Source organism: Enoplosus armatus, chromosome 16 (assembly GCF_043641665.1).
Source record: "Enoplosus armatus isolate fEnoArm2 chromosome 16, fEnoArm2.hap1, whole genome shotgun sequence".
Classification (NCBI taxonomy): Eukaryota; Metazoa; Chordata; class Actinopteri; order Centrarchiformes; family Enoplosidae; genus Enoplosus; species Enoplosus armatus.
This window is the reverse complement of record NC_092195.1, coordinates 2,837,542-2,858,967: the sequence shown is the minus strand read 5'-3', so window position 1 is coordinate 2,858,967 and position 21,426 is coordinate 2,837,542. Positions and strand designations below refer to the sequence as shown.

The 21,426-nt window shown below is 44.4% G+C and overlaps 1 protein-coding gene across 2 annotated transcripts in view; it reads right to left on the bottom strand.

Moving 5' to 3' along the window:
* Positions 1–21,426, bottom strand: part of ctps1a (CTP synthase 1a) — a 72,090-nt gene that overhangs the window by 16,128 nt on the left and 34,536 nt on the right. Inside the window, exons 1-2 of one of the 2 annotated variants that reach the window (XM_070921317.1) lie at positions 15,287–15,376; positions 10,807–10,881 (exon numbers count right to left, since the gene is read on the bottom strand). In XM_070921317.1, coding sequence (XP_070777418.1) covers positions 10,807–10,841 — 35 coding nt within the window. In that variant the 5' untranslated portion in view covers positions 10,842–10,881; positions 15,287–15,376. Of the gene's footprint in view, positions 1–10,806; positions 10,882–15,286; positions 15,377–21,426 lie in introns of those variants that run through there. The other variant, XM_070921318.1, reaches the window with a different exon arrangement.

Below are 21,426 nucleotides of genomic sequence, written 5' to 3'. Positions count from 1 at the left end.
CAGACTAACCCATCCCGTCCAGCAATTCTTACATCCATCTGGACAAATGGCCTCCCGTTGTTATTGTGTTTTATTTCTATTTTTTTTTTTTTTTAGAGGAAGTGGCATGGTAACAGCAGCAATAATAGAAGCACAGTAGCATCGATAGCATAGCAGTAGCGGAAGCTATAGTGGCAGTAGCAGTATTAGCAGCAGTGGTAGTAGTCGTCATGGTAGTAGTAACTACCATGTAACTACCATGACAACTACTACCACTGCTGCAGTTAGTTAGTCGTAGTAGTAGTAGTAGTAGTAGTCTTACAGTGGTTTTAGAAGTAGCATGGTAGCGGCAGCAATAATAGTGTTAGCATCAATAGTTATAGCAGTACTAGCTGTAGTATTAGCAGCAGCAGTGATAGTATTAGTAGCAGTATAGTAGCACCAGCAGCAATAACACTATAGCATAAATAGTTATAGCAGTAGTAGTTAGCTGTAGTAGCAGTAAACGCAGCAGCAGTAAAGTATCAGCAATGGTAGTAGTGGCAGCATTAGTATTAGCATTAGTAGTAGTTGTAGTAGCTGCAGAATTAGCAGCAACAATAGTAGCAGGGGTAATAACAGTAGTAGCGGCAGCAGTATTAGTATTATTATTATTATTATTGTAGTAGTCGCAGTAGCTACAGTTGTATAAGTAGTTGGGGACAGGCAGTAGTAATTGCAGTAGTAGTAGTAGAAGGGTTAGTATTAGTTGGCAGCAGCAGGTATTGTAGTAGTGGGTGGTAGGTTAGTATTAGTTGGCGTAGTCGCAGCAGCTGCAGTGGTGGTAGTACTAGCAAAAGTAGGAGGAGCAGCAGTACAGTAGTAGCAGCGGTTGTAGCTCGTCGCAGCAGCATTAGCAGCATTAGCAGCAGTTCATCTGTCAGAAACCACTGAGCACATCCTAAGTTGCTCTCCCTGCAGTTGCAGGCCTCCTAGCTGCCTGCTCGGGCTGTTCTCCAGGGAGTAGCAGCTCTGCGGTCACGGGTCTGGGTGGTCAGGGAGGTCGGGAGGTGGGGGGGGGGGGCACGGAAGGGAAGCAGGGGGGAAAATCACATGTTCCCGGGAATGTTGGGCTCTGTTGTGGGTGAGCAGTGGGAAGCTCATGGCCATCAGCATGAAAACAGTGGAGGAGCTCAGTTTATTTCAGGACGGAGGGGAACAGACCATGTTCCAGGACTGGTTATGTTGCTCACAAGCAGCAACGAATAATATGGGATAATGGCTGTTTATTCATTTGATCTGAATTTCTGAAGGTCAAAGCATACAGCAATATTTTGGACTGCCAATGATTTGAGTTATATCTTAGATCATGATCACATTGCATGACATAAATGTCTGGCGCCCCTATCGACAGGTCAACGTAACCACTATGAGCGTTAGAATAACAATTTACGCGAGCGTTTTCTGTACCACGTTCTACAACAAGTGACCTTCGCCCGTCCATGTGAAATCGGGGGCCACTCACAGGGCTAGTTAGCGAACTGCTGTAGCCGGCCCATCCCGGCTAGTGCTAGTCGGACACGCAATACCTCCTGGAGCTTCTCTCCATTTCGAAGCTAACGATCTCGCTAACGGTCAACAGATGTTTTTGACCACATCATCGTCATCATCATCATCTGTTTGGTGCTGCGCAGGTAGTGGGAAAAGCTTGAGAACCCACTGAACACTGTCAAAAAAACAAAAGCCTGCCTGATGCGGCCAAACAAAAACGACACCTTGAAAGCAGCGAGACTGAACCAGAACAGCAACGTTGTGAGCAGCAAGTCACTACAAAGCTCCTTAGAGCTGAGGGGAGCTGCAGATTTGGGTCATAATTCTCTGTAGGTTCATCACTACGAGCGACCCCTTTCACGTTGTGTTCACGTTGTCATCGGATGCATCGTCATTAGGACCCCAGGACCCCACACGGACTTGCATGATTAGAATAAGAGTACCGCTGCAGAAAGAAAGATTAAAAAAATGAAATTATTTGTATAAATTCCAGCTGAATCACCTTGAAAACCGAGATGCGACAAGTCGGAAAATGCTGCGTAACCCTTCGACTAGATATTGTGAAAGGTGATCAAAAAGTGCCGTTAAGAGTCAGTTCGGATGTGATCTGCAAACGTGCACAAAAAGAAAAATCATAACAACTACGGCACCAGTCGAACTGCAGAGATGGACGAAATTAATTGTGTAATAATAATAATAATAATAATAATAATTATTAACAAAAACTCCTCCATGACCACTTCACCGCCTTTATTAAAGCCGATCTTATAATCTGCAGTGTGCCTTCAGCTTGTAGAGCTTGGGCTCACACAGAGAGGGAGAGGCAGGCCTCTGTGATCTCCATATAGAAGCGGTCTGCTATTGCCTCTGGCTTATTGAATTCCCTCTAGTCACCACAGGAAGAAAATCCTAATTGACAATTTCACACCGGCTCCCTCCCTCCCCCGTTATTCATTTCCTATCATTAGTCCATGATGGGTCTTAACTGTATTCCATCTCTTTATTAAAATTACTTACACATTTCCTACCTCCCACCCCCCCCCCTCCCATAACCAGTGCCCTGCTTACTGCTGCGCTTGGAGTGCCCTTGCGAGGCTAGTCTTTGAGGAGCGCGCTGAATTGGTTGTATAATTGTCTGTTACGTAACTGAGCGAATTAGGCAGGAGATATGTTTAAAATGAGGGCACGGATTGGTGGCGGTGAAGAATGCTGTGTTCTAGCTTTTTTTTGCCTCGCAGAATAAAAAGGGGGGGAGGAGAGTTTGTCCATAAACGTGTCTGTGTGTGTGTGTGTGTGTGTATGTGTGTGCGTGTGTGTGTGTGACAACAGCACTGAGGGATGGAAAGGGAAAGACAGAAACAGATAAAGCTGGTGTGCAGCAGAGGGATAGATGCGTAGGCATGGTGTAACAGCATGAGTCATCACAACTTAGCTGATGGACGTGTGGCCTGAATCCAAAGAGCCCCCCCCCCCCCTCTCTCCGCCCCCCGCTCCTGGAAACCTACTATATATCTCAACACTTTTTTTCCCCTGTTAAACCATTTAAAGTAGTAATCCCAAAGAACTGTTTTTATTTAGCTTCCATCTTCGGTGCTAAGGCTCATCGCTTCGTTGTGTTTTTTGCACCGCACTACCCAGAGATCACCTGTCAATCAACGTGTGGGCAGCACTGTGAATTATTTTGTGACTGAAGTTTGACTTTCTATAATTACTGCTTTTATCTGCGTCTGTCAGCCACGCTGGTTATTAACTATCTATTCCAAACAAACTGGAGATGTAAAAATTCACACTTTCCTGTGTGCCGGAGGGAAAAAGACCAACTATGTATTTAAATAAAGCAAAAGTGAAATGAATCTTAAAACAACCGGGAAGTCCGCTGATTCGCTTTCTTGCTGACACAGGTACATGAGATACCGCTCATGTCTGTACGGTAAATATAAAGCTACCGCCGGGAGCCTGTTAGCTTAGCTTAGCTTAGCTTAGCTTAGCGCAAAGACTGGAAACGGGGCGAAACAGCCAACCTTGTTCTGCCTGGTGGTGACAAAATAGCCCTACAAGAACACCTCTAAAACTGATTCACATTTTAGATCTTGTTTTTTAAATTCGTACAAAAACAAAAATGGCAAGTTGGGGTTTTAAGGGGGGGGCTGATGCCAGGTTTGCTATTTCCTCCCGTTTTTTTTTTTGTTCACGAATGCATTTTCCTGTCCACAAACCAACCAATTTGAACAAATGTACTTTACAAAATAAATACATCCTAACTTGATTAAATGCCAGTATTCTACATATACATTTCCAACATCAAGCTCATGCATCTTTAACATTTTACATTTGTGGCATTTAAGTTACAGATTGTCGAATGTGTGCACAGGGATCACCAGAAACGCGTGGTCACCCTTTGATCAGACAACATTTAAGTAAGTATTTAAACAATGGAATATTCTTATATGGCGTTGGTATTCGTATGGCTTTTATTTTGGCAAACCTTGCCAGGTTTCCAGCCAAATTCCGCACACATTTTCACCCAATTTTCAGAAAACCAGCAAAAGAGAACGCGGTGATGAGAATATTAGGAGTCGGTTCACTGAAATAAACAGCTGGCGGCGCTACGTCTGAAGAAGAGGGCACACCGAGATGACGCAATTAAAAGAGCGGCAGTCGAACCTCAAAACTGTGGCAAACCATGCGGAAATACGGTTTTTGTTCCACGTATCAATTTGAGGAAGGTTACAGTCTCCTCGTGTCTCCACACAGAAGTGATGTTTTGCCACTATTTTTACTCTCTTCAGTGGAGCGCAAGCCTGGGTGATGTTTTAAAATCACACGCTTCATGCACATCATGATTTGTTCTCCAAGTCTGTGTTTCCACTGTTTTTTCTTGTTAATGCGCATTTTTTATTTGACAAACATGAAGAGGCTCTGTCCCTTTCCTGAGACCACTGGAGACGGGCTTATTGGCCGCCTCTGTCCCAACACAGCAGTTTAAGGATCAATTGAATTTGTCTTTTGATGTTACATTTTAGCTAATTAACCCAGGACAGGACTGCTTCATGAGAATCTCTTCTTCTGGGGTTACAGTGAGACGAGGCAAAAAGCGCCTTGTGCTCTTTATGCGTTCTTGCCAGCAAGTCTAAGAGCCGAGGCGGGACGTCCCTGTGGATCCTCCTCTGCACTGAGGACCAGCTGAGCGATCGGTTGAACTACCGCTTTAAAGAAACACTTCATCTCATTTTCATTACATTTTAAACTTTCACTTCAAAGCCAAGTCATAATAGAGTTAATAGAAATAATTTCCATTTGTAAGATTGGAATTATATGGTTCTACTTTACTCTTTTAATTAAAACAAAATTGAATTATCTGCAAATGTATCATCTGTGAATTGTGATAAGGCATTTAATGTATGCATCAGCCACGCCTTCTCACCATAGATTTTGTAAAAGAAGGGGACAACTGTGGACTCGAGTTTGGCATTTTGGTCGTCGCCATCTTGGTTTTTTGGAGCCAGAAGTGACCATATTTGGACAAGCGGGTGGATCTGGGGACCAGACTATGCACGCCCACCTGTACCGGCAACCTGACTGCACCTGGCTCCTGGCTCCGCCGTGCAAAGTAGCTGCTAACACAGTTAGCTTGGGACTTAACTGCCGACTCCTAGAACGTCTTTCAATCACAAGGGAGCCACGCCCAAAGCACTATTTGACTCATCATGCTGCATTGAAGCAGACTTGAAACTAGCGATTTAGACCATGAACTCATGAGGAAAAATGTTTTCTGAGGTAATAAATCAAGTGAGAAGTAGGGTCAGTTCCTCATCTTTGCATTTTTTTTTTGCAACCAGTGGAGCCGCCCCCCTGCTGGCCATTAGAAAGAATGCAGGTTTAAGGCACCTCCACATTAGCTTCACTTTTCAGACCCAGAGGTGCTTGCTTGCCACTGAGGTTAATGTAGCGCTCACAACTTTTGAACAACTAACTCTGTGCCTTTGATTTATTCAGTGTGCAGAGTGTGTGTGGGCACTAAACAGGTGACGAATGCAATCAGTGGGCAGATTGCATTCGTCACCTGTTTCGCATTTAGCATTAAAAAGCACCTGCACGGACTTGCACCACAGGAAACCCAAGCAGTACCCAGGACTGACAGGCGGCTCTGAAATACTGTCGAACACATGAGTAACATCATTTGTTGTCTGGTTTTGTGTAAAAACTACTGTAACTATTTTGACAACGTCTAGTGAATCATAGCTAGAGGTAAATATATTTCTGTATCAGCATGAGTACTGTAATATTTACACTAGCTACAAAAAAGGGATGCAATAGTAGGCAAAATGTCATGCATTAGTTTTAATTCATCATCATTGTATTTTGACTGGATCAGATCCTTTCCAAAGATGTTCAGTAAAGTACACAATGTTCTATTGTTGCAGTCTACATGTTTTGTGATGGTGAAAGGCTTATAATTAAAGCTGCACCAATTGATAATTTTATATGAACCAAAGATGAAATTAACTATTTGTGTTGCGAAAGCAGTTCCCCTCAGCACTGCTGAGAAATTTAGCGTCTTTCAGCTCATTGTTTTGGTTACAGCCTGCAATTTTACAATGTTTACTTGTTCAAAGAGCCAAACATTTCCCTCAGGAGTCGGTGGAGACCAAAACAGAGCTAAAAGTCGAGCATGAGGTGGCCAGAAACAAAACTCCAAATGTCAAAAATGGCCCCAAATCACCCCCCCCCCCCCCCCAAGTAGCAAAAAAAGCTAAATGAAAAGAGCTTGGTCAAAGTGGGTATCACAGCTATGGCCAAGGAAACACTGGAAATTGGTTCCTCTCGAGGAGAAGGGGATAAAGTACTTGAGTTCTTGAGAAAGTTCTGGGAACAGTTCACCTTCTGCAAAAAAAAAAAGGGCTAACTCCGGTTGAAGAGTGCCGAAATCAAACCAGTTAGAAACGTGACGAAGGCGGAGAATCAAAGACCTGGGTAGCTAACCTTTAAATGAATGTTTTCTTCTGGTCCTGTCCATCTGCTATGTAGTTTAATCGACGCTCCCTTTCTTCTTGCTATCTAGAATGGCAAGACATTAACCACTGACCCCTCTCAATCATGGCTGCCAACTGTGCGCACTCGAACCCCATTATGTTTTCTGCATCTTCGGCTATCTAACAGCTAATGTTGACCACGAAAAGGAAATGAAATGCCCTGCTGTAAAACTGCTTGGACCAAATACCAACACGACTAAAGTCAGTCCGTTTTTAATTTTGAAACAAGTTGAGATTACTCAAACAAAATGGGCTCTTATTCCCAGTAGTGGCCTGGTATTGCGAAGGTCCACACGTTTATCCACAGCACTTCACACAGTGTCCTTTGTTTTCTCCTTGAGCACTCAGGTGCTCGGAAATGTGTGGTTTTTTTCCTCGGGTGAGGAGGGAACGAGCGATGCTGAGGCTGGAGACTGCCGCTGCCGTTTTTGTCACGGCACTGATGAGAACAAACCCCCGAAATACAACTGCCACATTTCCAAGATTTAGAAAAAAAGGACCGGTGCCCTCTGGGTTTTTCTGCGTTCATTTTGAATTTGAAAAGTCACAGGAACTGGTAGACATTAAGGACCACCTCACCTTTTGCTACGCACATGCCAGCCGAAATACCATTTCTCTCTGAGTGGACCAAGGACTACACTGATATGCACAAGACACCTTAAAGAGCATCCAGCTACGCCGATACAGCGCGGTTAACATGGAAAGAAGCTGCATCACAACATTGGACATTTCCCTTTCCCCTCTCACATCTCTCCCCCTCACTAATGAGCCCACCAGCAATTACACATTGAATCAGGCTTCTATGGCAACACAGCAGGAGGACACCATTTGGGGTGGAAAAATGTACACAGCATCTCCTCTCACTGCTGCTTTTTACTTGTTTGAAAAAGAACCTTTTGATATTTAATATTTAGATGTAATGTGAGATGTCAAATCATGTGTACATATACATTGTATACAGAGCACTGAATTGTGTTTATGGAAGGTATTAATTAGTGATCGCAGAAAAGATATTTATGTATTGGAAATGTTCAAATACAGGCCTCTCTGTGGCAGAGGTAAATAAAGAATTGGAATTACATTAATGAGCCTTTGTTTATAATGCTTGCTGTTTTAAAAGTATATTTTAGCAAGACCTGTTTCTGTTTTGCAATTTAAAAAAGAAAAAGAAAAAAGGGAGATGTCAACATAACGTTTCTTACAAAGTGTCATGCAAGCAATGACTACGCTCGGAAGGCAAACAAAAAGCCTGACGTCACAGGGAGGGGCTGCGACAAGATTAATCATACGAAACGGGACAATCGCGCACACTTTAGGTACAGTCTATTTTTGAAGGCATTCACAGTGTTACGCCCGCTTGCTCACACGAAAAGTGACGGAGGTAGACGTGTGAAGAATGAACCCCCCCCCAAAAAAAAAAAAAAAAACACTGTCTACATTTACACCTTCGCACGCCTGGCCAATCACTGCATGATCGCATACACGTGCTCGTTGGATTGTCACTTTTGGAAAGTTAACAAGAATTGTCTTTTTACGTCGCCCAACCCAGTTCCCCGGGGTGCCTTTTCCCCGTCCACCAGAGTGGATGGCGGGTGCCGATTTCAGACCCTGGTAAGAAGAATACTGTGCATGAAACACCAGACACAGCGGGATACTGTGATGAGAGGAGCAAAAAAACAAATGTTTATTTCTATGAAAATGTCGAGGATTATTGCTGCATCCCACTGAGGAGCGCCTCACATTGGATTGTTCTGTTTTTTGGTAAAAAAATAAATAAATAAATGAGTCGCACGGCACATAAATATAGCATAATGTCAGGAGTCAAAGAGTGATGTGAGGATTTTAGTCGCAATTTACTGATGTGGGAGTTGTCAGGGGAGACTTGGGCTGTTTCATCCTGATCCTACACTGATTGCAAGGCCATAGGGGAAAATCAGTAAGTGCTCTCCATGGTCTAATCAGGACCGAGCATGGGTTTTTTTTTTTGGTTTTTTTTGTCATACAACTCGACTCAGTAGAGAGAGACAGCCTAATGAATAAAGCAATTGTTTCAGCCTACTGAAATCTGTTGATTGCTCCAAAAAACACCTCACAGCACAGTGAAATCCCGCGTCGACGTGTTTACAGCTCAGGTATACATCGCCAGATGCACTGTACGCGTGCGCTGTTGACTCATCTGTTGGGGTTGGGGAAATAGTGACGATGATGATGCTGTTGCAGAGAGTTGTTGCGAATGAGCCCAGGGGCCCAGGCAGTGACCTCAATGGAGGCGGCGGCTGCGAGTCAGGAATGTGGAGAATGTTTCATTTCCACAGCGGCGCTGGAGACAAACAGCTGCCCGGGGAAGAGGCGGGGTCGGGCTGTTAAGTGACACGGAAGCGCACATTGATTCAGCCCGTCTTTGAGTTAAGCTGCTGATATAATTTGTGCTAGTTTTTAGTAGTCTTTTGTGTACGGACGTCCAGGACCAGCAATATTATATTGACAAACATTTAGACTAAAACTTGAATTCAGGAATCAACTTTTTGCATATACATATACAATGCAATACGATTGAAATATTAAACTCAAAACTCCATTTCCTGAAATCTGTCAGAGTCTGCCTTTTACAGATTTCACCAGTCGCCATGGTTGTGGTTCAGGGGTTAAGACACCAACCATGAACCGCAAAGGTCCCTGGCGTTGCATAAAGATGCCCCAGTGACGACGACGACTACTACTACTACTGGTAATATAAAACAGTGGGCAGGATATAATACCCAATTGGTGGAAGTTTAGGGATGATCCAAAGACCTTGCTGTCAAGACTTTTTCTTGGAACCTTTTTTCATCAGTAGAAAGCGGTTCGTCGCTGCGAGTTCTGTGGGTTATCCAGAGTAACACGGAGAGTGTGTCTGTAAAGACATGTTGCCATTCAATTTTTAATGTCCTTTGAGCATTACAAACAAAATCCCATTCACATCCATTATATATGAGCCCTTTAAAAAAGGAAGTCAAACCCCCGTTCACAGCAGAGAGTGGCATTGCGGTGCTTAGTGACTACTTGTGTGGCTGGTTGGCAAGCCACTATAACTTGTTGAGCGAACCATTAAACTGCTTGGCAGGTGGGAGGTGTTTGTGCCATTGACTCCTGTCTTACTAACCAACTAACCGTACCACTTTTGTGCTTTCTCAACGGCAGCGGAGGGTTTAATGAAAGTCGATGGGACAGCACAGCTGACAAGCTACGATGGGTTCCCATGGATGCCTTATAGAGACTGGATACGGGACTCAAAGATGGCGCCCAGTCACTTGATTGAAAAATTGCTCGCCAACGCGCGAGCCAAAAGGGTTTTTCAGCTTCTGGCCTTGTTTGCCGTTCCGGGTGTCCTGTCAACAGTTTTATGGACGCTCTTTCACAATGATGGCCTATGGGGAAAAGGCTTTGTGGACGTTTAAACGCAAAATTCACAGCGAGCAAACAGCAAATTCACTCATTGCAGTGGTTTTATTAAAATGAACGCGTAACCCAGCATTCAGTAGACAGACACTGATTGGTATCCTCCAATTGGACTAATTTGGACACTAATTGAACATTAATATTGTTTAAATCATCCAGCCTTTATTCAGGTCCCCTTTGAGTCAAGCAGTAATGATCGTATCCGTGCGGGAACAGAAACAAGCGGAGCCTTTGGAAAATGTTATCAAGTTACTTAGACATTCACATATTACAAAATAAAATAAAATAAAATAAAAGAAGCCCCGTGCGTTTGCTAGCACAGGGAGAAGCGAGGAAAATCCCAACCAGCCTCAAGAGGCCTTGCTGTCTTTCAAAAAGTCAGACTCAGTTGACAGGCAGGAAAACAGTCACTGTGTGTCGTGCCCTCGTGCCGTTTCTGTTTCCATGAGGCTTCCAGAGGAAATGGAAACCGTAGTTGTGTCATGTTGTATAGCAGGCGGACAGGCCACAGCGTTTTAGTTCCATAAATGTTGCATGCATAGAGATGTGAAATGAGCACGCTGCACACGGAGCTCTGAAGCAAGAGAGACATCCCAATGCATTTCTGTTTTCAAATGTAGTCAAGTGAACACAGCGCTGAGACGCGCCTGAACACTCTCAGGTTGGTTTTTTTTTAATTTTGAGATACTCCAGAGTCCTTCTTCCACTGATTGATCACTTTCAGCATTATTTATTCTTTTTTTTTTTTGCCAAAAAAAACCCTGGAGGTATGCCCGCTCAACAAATGGCCCCGATTGCGTGGTAAATGAATAAGAATATTGTTTACCTCAAAGACTGATGATGGGGCAGGGATCGCTGCATGACATCTCTCGCACCGCTCCAGTTTGGTGGCGGTTATGCGCTGGAAAGAATAGCGACATAAGCCCGTAAATGAGAAGAAGAAAAATGCAAGACAAGGTAAACAATGCCGGTTTGAAAACATGGACAAAAATATATATATATATTCAATGTTTATATGGTCTTAATGGTCCCCTGGGGAGTTTTATATTATGTGTTACCAAAACCCACTGTGTGGATCCTTGAGGCCTTTGCATTTCCTTCCTCATGAGGTGCAAAGCTCTACTTGTTTTTGTTTTTGTGGAAAAGTTTGTGACCTGCATCGTTCCTTGCTAGCTGTCTTCTTCTTCACTGGTGTATTGCTGCATTTTTTTGAGGCATTACTGCCACCTGTTAATCAGTGGTGCCAGGGGTAGCGCTATGGAGCATCAGCTGAGTATACTTGCTGAGTATACAGCACATACACATATCCTATCACATAGCGCATGATAAGCGTGAAACAACGTCCAATGAGGGAACGGACCCTATCGACAGGCAGAGAGCATATATTGGACGATTCTGCAAAACCCGTCAACAACAGTTGTTAGAGTTTTTTAACGATTCCTATATCTATGCATGGCAACTATGATGCTTAAGAGTTAGGGAAAGATCATGTTGAAGTCTCATAAAAGCAACCAGTGATTGGACGCAAACTCCCTCCTTTCCATCTTGTTCCTGAATGTTGGCATTGGACGTGATGGCTGCCGAATCATCCAATGCGAACGCAATTCCTAGGAATACTGGGCTGCTTGAAAAGCCTAGCCACTGGTGATAAATGTGAGGCCTGACAGGGGAAATGAAGGTTCCTTATTGCTCCCTGGAACTGGATACTTACGACTATCTGAGTCACTGAGCTTGCTAGCACAGATGCCTAGTGTGGTGAGCTGCTGGATGGGGTACTGATGGAAGGAAGGCCTGCGCACGATTGTGAGACACCCAAAGACTCAGTAACCAGCTCAGCAGTAGCATGAAAATCATTGATGGAATATCAATATCATATGTGATGGTACAACTGATTTTATATATATATATATATATATATATATATATATATATATATATATATATATATATATATATATATATATCTTAATCTGCTGTTTCAGTCGAACCCCTCTCGGTTCACCTTGTTTGTGTGTGAAGACGGAGACAAGTTGTTTCTCCCAGCTTGACCCTGGAGAACAAAATGTCTCACACTAACAAGGAACACGCTCGGCTGGCTGATAAGGCTTTGGGTCTGGGTGTAAAAACACTCATTACTCCGCTCTATTACTCCTCCGGCTCCAAAACACATTCCTGTAAATCTTGTGTCATCAGAACAGTTAAATGGAAAACGAGTCCACAGCAGGAACTCAGCAGAGCAGAAACACACTCACGCGGTCCTGCCTCAGGTCATCTTGTAGACTTAGATTTTTATGATGCTTAAAAAAAAAATATGAATATTTTATTGTTGTTTTGTTTCTGTCTCAAAACAATGTATTCTTTTCGTGCCTTCCTGTAAAACCTGTTCTAAATTCATGCTTGTTGTGTTTAGTGTTAAAGCCGTATTAACTGATGTTTGAGGACATTTTGCCACTGGTTAAAGAGGACCTATTATGCTTTTCATATATATATATGTATAACAGTTTTGGATATTCATGCTAAACGTTGCCAAATAATGAGGTAAACGTATGTAAAAGTAATCCCTGTGAGCCAAACTCTCTGAACGCTCCGTTTCAGTTTTTTCAACCGCTGGGTCTATCTGATGTCAGAGTGGCACGGATGTCCTTATATGGTATCTGTGCTCCAGGCACAGGCCAGATGTTTATGTTTATGTCAACGTGGCTTGGTAACGTTAGGTTTACAGTTTGCCTTTGGAACTTGGCCGGGCCAATCAGAAGAAAGTGGGCTTTTGGGGGGGGGGGGGGCGCTTAAACGGCTTGTTTCAGACAGAGGATGAACTGAGGGGCTGCATGAAGGGCCAGTAGAAGATAAATCAGGACTTTTTTGAACAGTGAATGGTGCTAAGCTACTCTAGCGGAATCACAAAATGAAAATATAGAGCTGGAAATTAGGATAATAGGTCCCCTTTAATAAACTCGTGAGTGGTGTTACCAATTACACCGGACATTTTACAAGAAGAGATATTCATTGATGACTTTAATGTTATGATTAATCTTCCTTATTAGCATTGGGTTTGAATCCCAAATATTGCCTATTAGGTGCTTTCGCTCTTCGCTTTAACACCAAATCCTCCGCCATTGTCTTGTCGACTCTGCTGCATGGAGCAGATACTCTCAGTTTATAATTGTAGTGTCTGTTGTCCAACTAAGTATTGATAACACGTTTAGTATTTTACAAATTGAAATGTGGAAATGAACTAAATGGGTTTCATTTCTGTAAAAAAAACAAAACGACGGTGGTAATCGGTATTTGCCCGGAAACGGTGCAGCACCGTTTGCTACGAGAACAAATTTTGAGATGAAATCTGAATTTGTAAACAGCTAAGATACAATTCCCATACTGCATTAAAGTCATTCACCTTTAAAGATGTTTTATATATCTTTTTGTACTTGGATAAACATCGCATGAATGAATTTGTGCCGACTTAAAATATGCTAAAAAGGTAGGTTGAGTTTGGCTTGGTCCCCGGCATATTTCTGTAATTCAACCAACAGCTAAAAATAGAAACATAAACTGGAAAAATAAGTGTGGGATTCAGAGCAGGGAATGACAGGGAACGTGCGCCCAGACAACTGCTTGCTGAAGACAGGAGCATGACTTCCAGGGTCAAAATACAAATATTACCAACGCTATCTACTTAGATACCACGAGAAGTAAGTGGGGTTTTGTAATTTGGTGGACTGACCCTCTAACTCTGTTTATTTTTAGCGTAACATCCAACGAGGGGGTAATGACGGGAGAACCGCAGCCCCGACACTGTAAGTGCAGCAACCACACTGTTTAACGGCCGCGGAACTGCATTGGAAATGTCGTCATCCCACTTCTCCTAAGTGGGATTGCAGTAAGAGTTCAGGGGAAACGGGGGAATGAGGACCCTCACAGCTGACTAACTGACCTGATATTCAGCTACCCCCCCACCATGTTATTAATATTTTTATTGGATGCTCCTTCAAATTTCAAAAAAAAGAAAAGAAAAGGAGAGACAAAGCAACGCCCTCCCGTCCGACTCCGCTGTGATGATGATGATGATGATTGCGGAGGTATTAGAGTCCGACAGTATCGCAGTCTGTAAACGCTGCGTGATGAAGTGCTGCAGGCCTGGTCATGAGATGATATGGCTACAACACTGAGCATACATCAGATGCCCACCACCAGCAGGCTTTAAAATCTTTGTTATGTAAAAAATCTGCGTACATGTGTCGTGGGAATTTCACGTTTGTTCATTTTCTTTAGGTTTTTTTGTTGTTGAAAGTTTTGTCTGTAGCTGCACTTCTGCCTTGACAAAACGACTTAAATCCAATTTTTTGAGTGAGTAACTTCACTTTTTATAGAGTTCAATGCAACAGCCCCCCCCCCCCCCCCCATGTCCACCATCATCCTCTGTTGCACCAACAGTGTAACGTCACCTGCTGCAGGCTATAATATCATCTCACGCTCTATGTCTAGAAAAGAATGAGAGAATAAAAGCAAGACAGGTTTAGAACAAGAATATGAAAATGCTCTTGCGTAAGGTTTAATCCGATTTGGGCAATGCCCAAGGATCTGAATACTTCTTCCACCACTGAGTAGTAGCAGTACTGTAGTGGTAGTAGTAGAAGTAGTGTGGGGGCTTAAGTGTTCAAGCCAAAACAGGTTGCTGAGCAGTTCCGAAAGGCTTTAAAACATCCTAATAAATGAATGTCAAGGATGCCGCGGTGATCAAACCCTCAGTTGGTTTACCCAACTTCTTCACATAATCTATCCACCTTCTGAGCCGACGCAAACCTTTCTGCCGATAATTCATCTTGTACGTTACAGCAAAGAGCATCCGATTGCTGCTGCTGCTGCTTAAACTCTAATTGATTGGATTGGCTTTTATTTTGGTGGTAGCTTTTGATAGATACCCCCATTGATTTGATACTACGTCACTGCTTAGCGCCATAATCTAAAATGAAACCTTAACACGCTCCTTTCTCCCCCCCCCCCACCTCTGCACCCCCCCCTCTTTCCTCTCTCTCTCCCTTCTGTGTCCATTTGTGTTGGTGATCAGACATAATTGGTTTTGATCCACGGCGAGTCGATGGCTCGATTCTGCTGTGCAGGGAGCGGTCAGACTGTTGGAGTGCTGACAGAGAGTAAATTGCGATTAGGTCCAGAGCACTGCTGTGTAAGTCGTGCAATGAATACATAACACACACAGCCCCCAAACACACACTGTTCTACTATATACAGTATCTTCCCACCACTCAACAAATTGCGTTTCACAGCCCAGGGTCACTGGAACTCACCGTTTGTTCCTCCTCTTCGCTGGCTTTCCTTCCGTGTGTGGTGTTTGTGGTTATAACCTGGCTCAGGAGGCGTTTGTTGTGGTCATAAAACATCAGTCAACGCTGGTGTGGGGAAACATTAAGACGCGTGTGCTTGCTTGTGTTAACCTTTTGAGGAATTGCCATACAAACGTTTTGTTTTTTTTTAAAGTGGGGAGGAGTATTGGCTGCTACGCTACGCTACTCTCGTTCACGTCCAGCCATTCTACTGCGCAGTTGACGTTGCGCTAATGTCAGTTCACAGACGAATACGAGCGGGAGCCAGCAGTAAGGAAGACTGAAAACTTTACAAATATAACAAAACATTAGCTCAAGGACAATTGAGCCTAATATTCTTGCCATGATCAAAGACAGGGACAAATAATGACAAACAAATAATAATGTTATAGGACCTCTTCTCATTACTGTGTGAATATAACATTAAGCTAGCAAGCTAACACAACAACACCCATTATCTCTTTGGTTTACTGATATTACTAACAGAAGTCACATGGGCCAATGGACGCCCCCCCCCCCCCCCCCCCCCCCGAAGGGAAGAAAATGGCTGAGATGCCTCCTGTTGGATTAGGATTTGGTGAGGTCATGGCATGAATCCGGGAGGACCTAGTGTCTCTGCCTATGACTGCTGTGGGGCTCATAAGAACACGTCGTAAGGCATTGTGCTTGACCAAACCTATTAGCGATGCTCGTGGCTTATGGCTGGTGGTCACTTGGCCACTTTGGTCCAGACTAAAATAATTAAAAACAAAAAACTATTGGATGGATACCCATGAACTTTTGGACAGACATTCATGGTTCCCAGAGGACGACTCCTACCGACTTTGGTGCTACCGATTGTTCCTCTAGTGTCATCACCACACTCATGGTCCTGACAGGATGAATTGTCAGAAATTCACATGGTGATATTCCCATCATCCTCAGCTGCACTTTGAGTTTCGTGCCAATTAGCAAACGTTAGTCAGGTTAACATGCTAAGCTAAGAGCTTGAACATAACCCATTGTCGACGTGAGCGTGCCGACTGTCAGTACGGCCTCACAGAGCAAATTTACACCCGAGTTTAAGAATGGCTGAGTGGACTTTAGCTCCACGCGACTTCTGATTTCATCCAGAGTCCTTGTGTTTAAGTTGAATTAGCCCACAGGTTTCCCAATTTTAGCAGCAGCTGAGTGGAGCTGTGGAAGTCGAGGGATAGCTGCACTGCAAGCCGGACCGGTGGCCAATGCTGGAGACCCACTGAATGGGGTTTCCTACTTATTCACACGATGTTTTTCCATCAGTTTGCCTGTAGCTGTGGAGAAGGTTATCTGGGCTACTTTGCTTAGCCTGCTACCGATGCAACTTGGAGAGAGATGAGACGCAGAAAATAAAGTTTACTTCAAGCTGGCCACCGTCACAAGAATGTAACATTATGCGAGCCTGATTTCTATAAAATGTTCACGTTTTCTTAATTGAAACGTTGGAAAAGGTGTGCCAGGAGGAGGTTTCGGCTGGCGTTTGCAGTTTGCAGCATGCTGAGGCCCTGCAGCAAGTCAGTCGGCACGCTCGAGTTGTCTGCCTAAACTAGCTTCCGTGCTTCACGCCGTCATCGGAGATCCTCGCAATCATCAAAAGTGCTGCCACAAATCACGCTGCCCACAGTGCGAGCGAGCAATTGAATGCAGTTTTTTTTTTTTTTTGTTAGTTTATCTCTTCATGCTGCTCATATAATCACCCTTCAAATGAGCGTAAAATGATCAGTATCTGCCTTCATGAACCCCAAGTCAAACAGTAATTGTCACTTGACAACAACATGTGCCTGTGCAAGCGCTCCTCTCTCTCTCGCTCATCACACCCCCGCATTCAATAAAATCCACAAACACGCAGGCTCCCATTGAAGGAGCTTGGAGAAAGAAAAAAAAAAAAAGAGAGAGAGAGGAGAAATAATCCCGGGTCCCCGTGGGAGCAGATGTCACCGGCACAAACAAGCGACAGATTGCCTCAGCCCACGGCCAGGCTGAAAGGTGCTCTGCAGAGCGGAGGGAGGTCATTACTGCTGGCCCTCCTGCATTGGGGGGGGGGGGCATGGAGCAGGGAGTGAAGAGGCTGCAACTCACACACGCTCTCCACTGCTGGCCTTTTTCATCTGCTGAAATGCAGCAGGTCACATTCGAACTGAAACCACTTGCCGAGATTTTTTCTCTCTCGTAACTTGCAGCAGATCAACTGTGTGCCATTTAGTTGCTGAGGCATGAAATAACATGGACGGAGAACTCGGGGGGGGCAGACAGTCTCCTGGATAGTTTCACGATACTATATTCTGGTTCATGTTATGGCCACCAGTGCAACTACCTGCAAATGTGAGGTTCACACGACCAGCTGGCGAGCTAATCGGTTAGCGCGTTTTTACTGCTGACAGCTATTGGCTGTGCGAGCTATCTATCACAAATGTAATCCAACAGGCCGCACTGACTACCACACATTAAAGAGGAAAATGATGTGATAACACAGCTGTAGTATCTTATGTAGCGTAATGTCATATTTTGGTGCAAAGATGGCTTCAAGTCTTTGGCTTGTTTCTCTCATTAATCATCCTTTTTACATTTTTTAAATGTTTGCATTGTGTGACTCACTGTCCTGTCGCTGTAGAGTTTGACTACTTTTCCCCAAGGGAAAGTCGTCTTATCCGGTTCTTTACCGCGTACATTCTGCTAAAGCACTAATAGCAAGCACGGCTACCAAAAACCAGCCAGCTGCCCACTTTCACTGTCTCCTTCGGAGGGGCCAACAGGAGCCCACAGCTCACCCTCGGCCAGGGCCACGTAGCCGGTTAATCCAGAGTCCACTGACCCATCTCAACAACTATTGGATGGATGGCCATGGAACTTTGTACAGAGCTTCATGGTCCCCAGGTGATGAATCCTACTGACTTGGATGATCCTTTTACTTTTCCCTCTTCTGCCACAAAGAGGCTGACATTTTTGCCTTTAAGTAAAATATCCCAACAACTATTGGCTTGCATGGCTGTCGACCCTTAGTTTCATTTTTTGCACCATTCCCAAGGTCAAGTGTGAACCTTCACGCTCACCTTTTGTGCCGATGATTCAAGCGGGACAGTTTCACATCCATTAATCCATCGCAGATCATTCCAAGCCTGGGAAATGCTCCAACTGTCAATAACCTATAGGGCGGTCTTATAGATTCACTTCCCCAATTAGCTCCTCCCATTTTGCTTCTCTGTGATCTATAGCCAATCACACGCCAGAATACCGCAGCTACAAGAACAATACATGCCACACAACGTCAAACAACACATTCATACATAAAATGACTCCAATTATACAGTGATGAGGTTTACCTTAATAGATGAAGTCACGAGTAAGGTCTCCTGCTGTTTGAGGCCATCTAAACGGATTTGTATATGGGAATAAGAATAATGACACTTGTGTTGACAGCTGCAGGTGTAACCACAAAGCAGACTCAGGAGGCAGAACAGCTGTGGTTACAAACAGTGTGAAACTAGGTCAAAAGGCAGCAACAGCCGACAAAAAGGGGGGAGTCAGACCAGGAACGCGAATCCAGAGGGCTAAAGCAAGCTGGCGAAAAGGCAGGGAGATGGTCTCTAGCGCACGTGGAGGCAGAGGAGAATGAAAGGCAACAAAATAAAAAAGACAATCTGGCGGACAATGACTAATAATTGCCCTTTATAGATGGCTGCGGGGCGGACAGATGACTCAATCAGGTGGAACTGAGGCGGCAAACTCAAGTGACGGCTGGTGGGACGAGGGAGGGAATAAACACAGTGCAAAGGCGAATCAAATGGAGGGACACAGCAGAGGAAAGCGAGGAGGATGAGTGCCTGAACGGAGCACCTGCATGCCTTAAAAAAAAAAAATAAATAAAATTCATACATGAAGCTACAGTACATTTCCACTCATTCAGACCAAATGTATGTATATATATCTAGCTGCGGCTCATTTCATTTCCTCATTGGACTTGGCTTGGCTGCATGCCCCGACGCGATCCCTCACCACCACGAACCCCCGCGCGAGGGCTAGCAAAAGGCCACTTTAGGGCTAGGCGATGACAGACAGGCGTGACTGCTGCAAGGTAGGCTAATCGTTTATTCAAAGCTAACTTTATCACAATGCATTAGCCTTTTTTCATTCGCCTTATTTACGTCAGGGCAGAAACTCCAAATTGATACTTCGCGGAAAAGTTTCCTGAGCCCAGAACTTGGACACGGTTGATGCTTCTGTGGAAGGCTACGGCCAGGCCTGTCATTCACGGCATTGACCAATCATGCCTTTGAGAGGCAGGCTACATGACCGGAGCGCCCCTCCTTATTATTGCCATTCTATATTGTCCTTAAAATTACCTAATAGGATTTGTGTCATCCATATTGCCAGTACCATATTGGTAAGGCCAGTCATGTGTGCTTTGACAGTGCAACCTGTAGTCCAAAAAGCGCTGACTAACTGATCTTGTAGAAGGTGTTGCAAGTGGGCGAGATGATGCCAACGTTCACAAAACGTCATTCAACTAAGTATGTCATGTAGTAGTAACTATTTGTTCCTTTAATTTAACATTAAGAAACAAAAAAATATATATACACACACACTTATATATATATATGTGTGTATATATATTTATACATATATATAGGTATATCTCATTATCATTCTGTCTCAGCTGGTTCTCGCAGAGTCACAGGAACACAGGACCCAAATGCAGGTGCCTGAGGCAGAGCAGTGACAATGAGATAACACAATGAGACACAAAGGCTTACGGGATGGGGGGCAGGCAGGCGAGGGTCGAAACCGGAGAAGGCAGGTCCAAACAGGCAAACGGATCCGACAAGGAGCATTAGGCAAAAATCTAGTCCAGTAAGTCCAGTAAACGGGCAGGCAACGGGTCTCAGGAACAGCAGAAAAAGAGCAAGACACGAAGCACGCGGCAACCTGACCTAACAACCTGACAGGGGACTAAGGAAGTGAACTGGCAAAGGCTGGGAATGAGGCGCAGGTGGGGAGATGGAGGGGGAAGCTCAGGTGACCACAGGGCCGATGATGACAAGTGGGAACAGGTGCATAGTAGGGTGGGGCAGTCAGGTGACGGGGAATGGAGGGGAAAGTCCGAGGGCATCTGGTGGGCTAAAGGAGAAATGGCACTGGAGGGCCTGGGTGAAAACAGAAATGCAGCAGGCACAAACAGGCCTGCGGTCAAATTAGCGCGGAAAACCCACGTTGTGTCGAAGAGTGACACTTTCGGGCCGCCTTTTTCAATTTTCTTTTAACGCTATCGTCCGTTCACAGACTGGTCTCAGCATCCGAGCAGGCTGAACCACAATCTGCCACTGTTCTGAATGGGACTGCGACATTCTGGGGGCTTTTAATACCGGGGGAGTAACACTTAAGTAAAGTGCCTCTCGCATGAAGCAATGGGTTTTTTAAGCAATGTGTACCACGCATCGGAGTATTTCAATTATATAATAAAAGCGCCTAGTGACACATAGAGCCTTAGAGGTATTGGAGCCTTTGTGCCTTCAACATTAATACAAGCTGTGACTAAGCTAGCAGAGGAAATCTGCTCTGCAAGGGCAGCAAAAACAACCGAAATATGAGGTCTTAAGCGATAATATATTTAAAAAAAAAAATTTTTAAACGGCTTTGACGACATATTCTTCTATTGTTGCTGAGACTCAGTGGCAACCCAGCAGGACGTCGTCCACGGCCCATAAACCTTCCCAACGTCCAAAAATTACGCAGCGAGAGGCTCCGAACGTGAAGAAACCGAGCCACATCAACTCGAGTTCAGCAGTGTTGAAGGATGTGGAAATAGTTTCTGTACCAGATCAATGGCGACCATTCAAGCTCGGTTTGTGGTTTGACTGAGACCTCAGTTCACTCGATGCACGTCTGCCATGCCTCTGCCGTGTTAAACGCCAGTGCAGTGCGACGCATCAGCCTTGCCAGACAGCTTTTTGATTCTAATGTCGCTCCATCTCTGTGGCAAAACAGGCTTTTACTGTGTATCTCAAAGGGAATCTGTCCCAAAAGAGCGCCATGTGTGTGTCAATCAATCGTCCTCAATGTACGATTGATTGTGAGGACCAGTGCTGAGA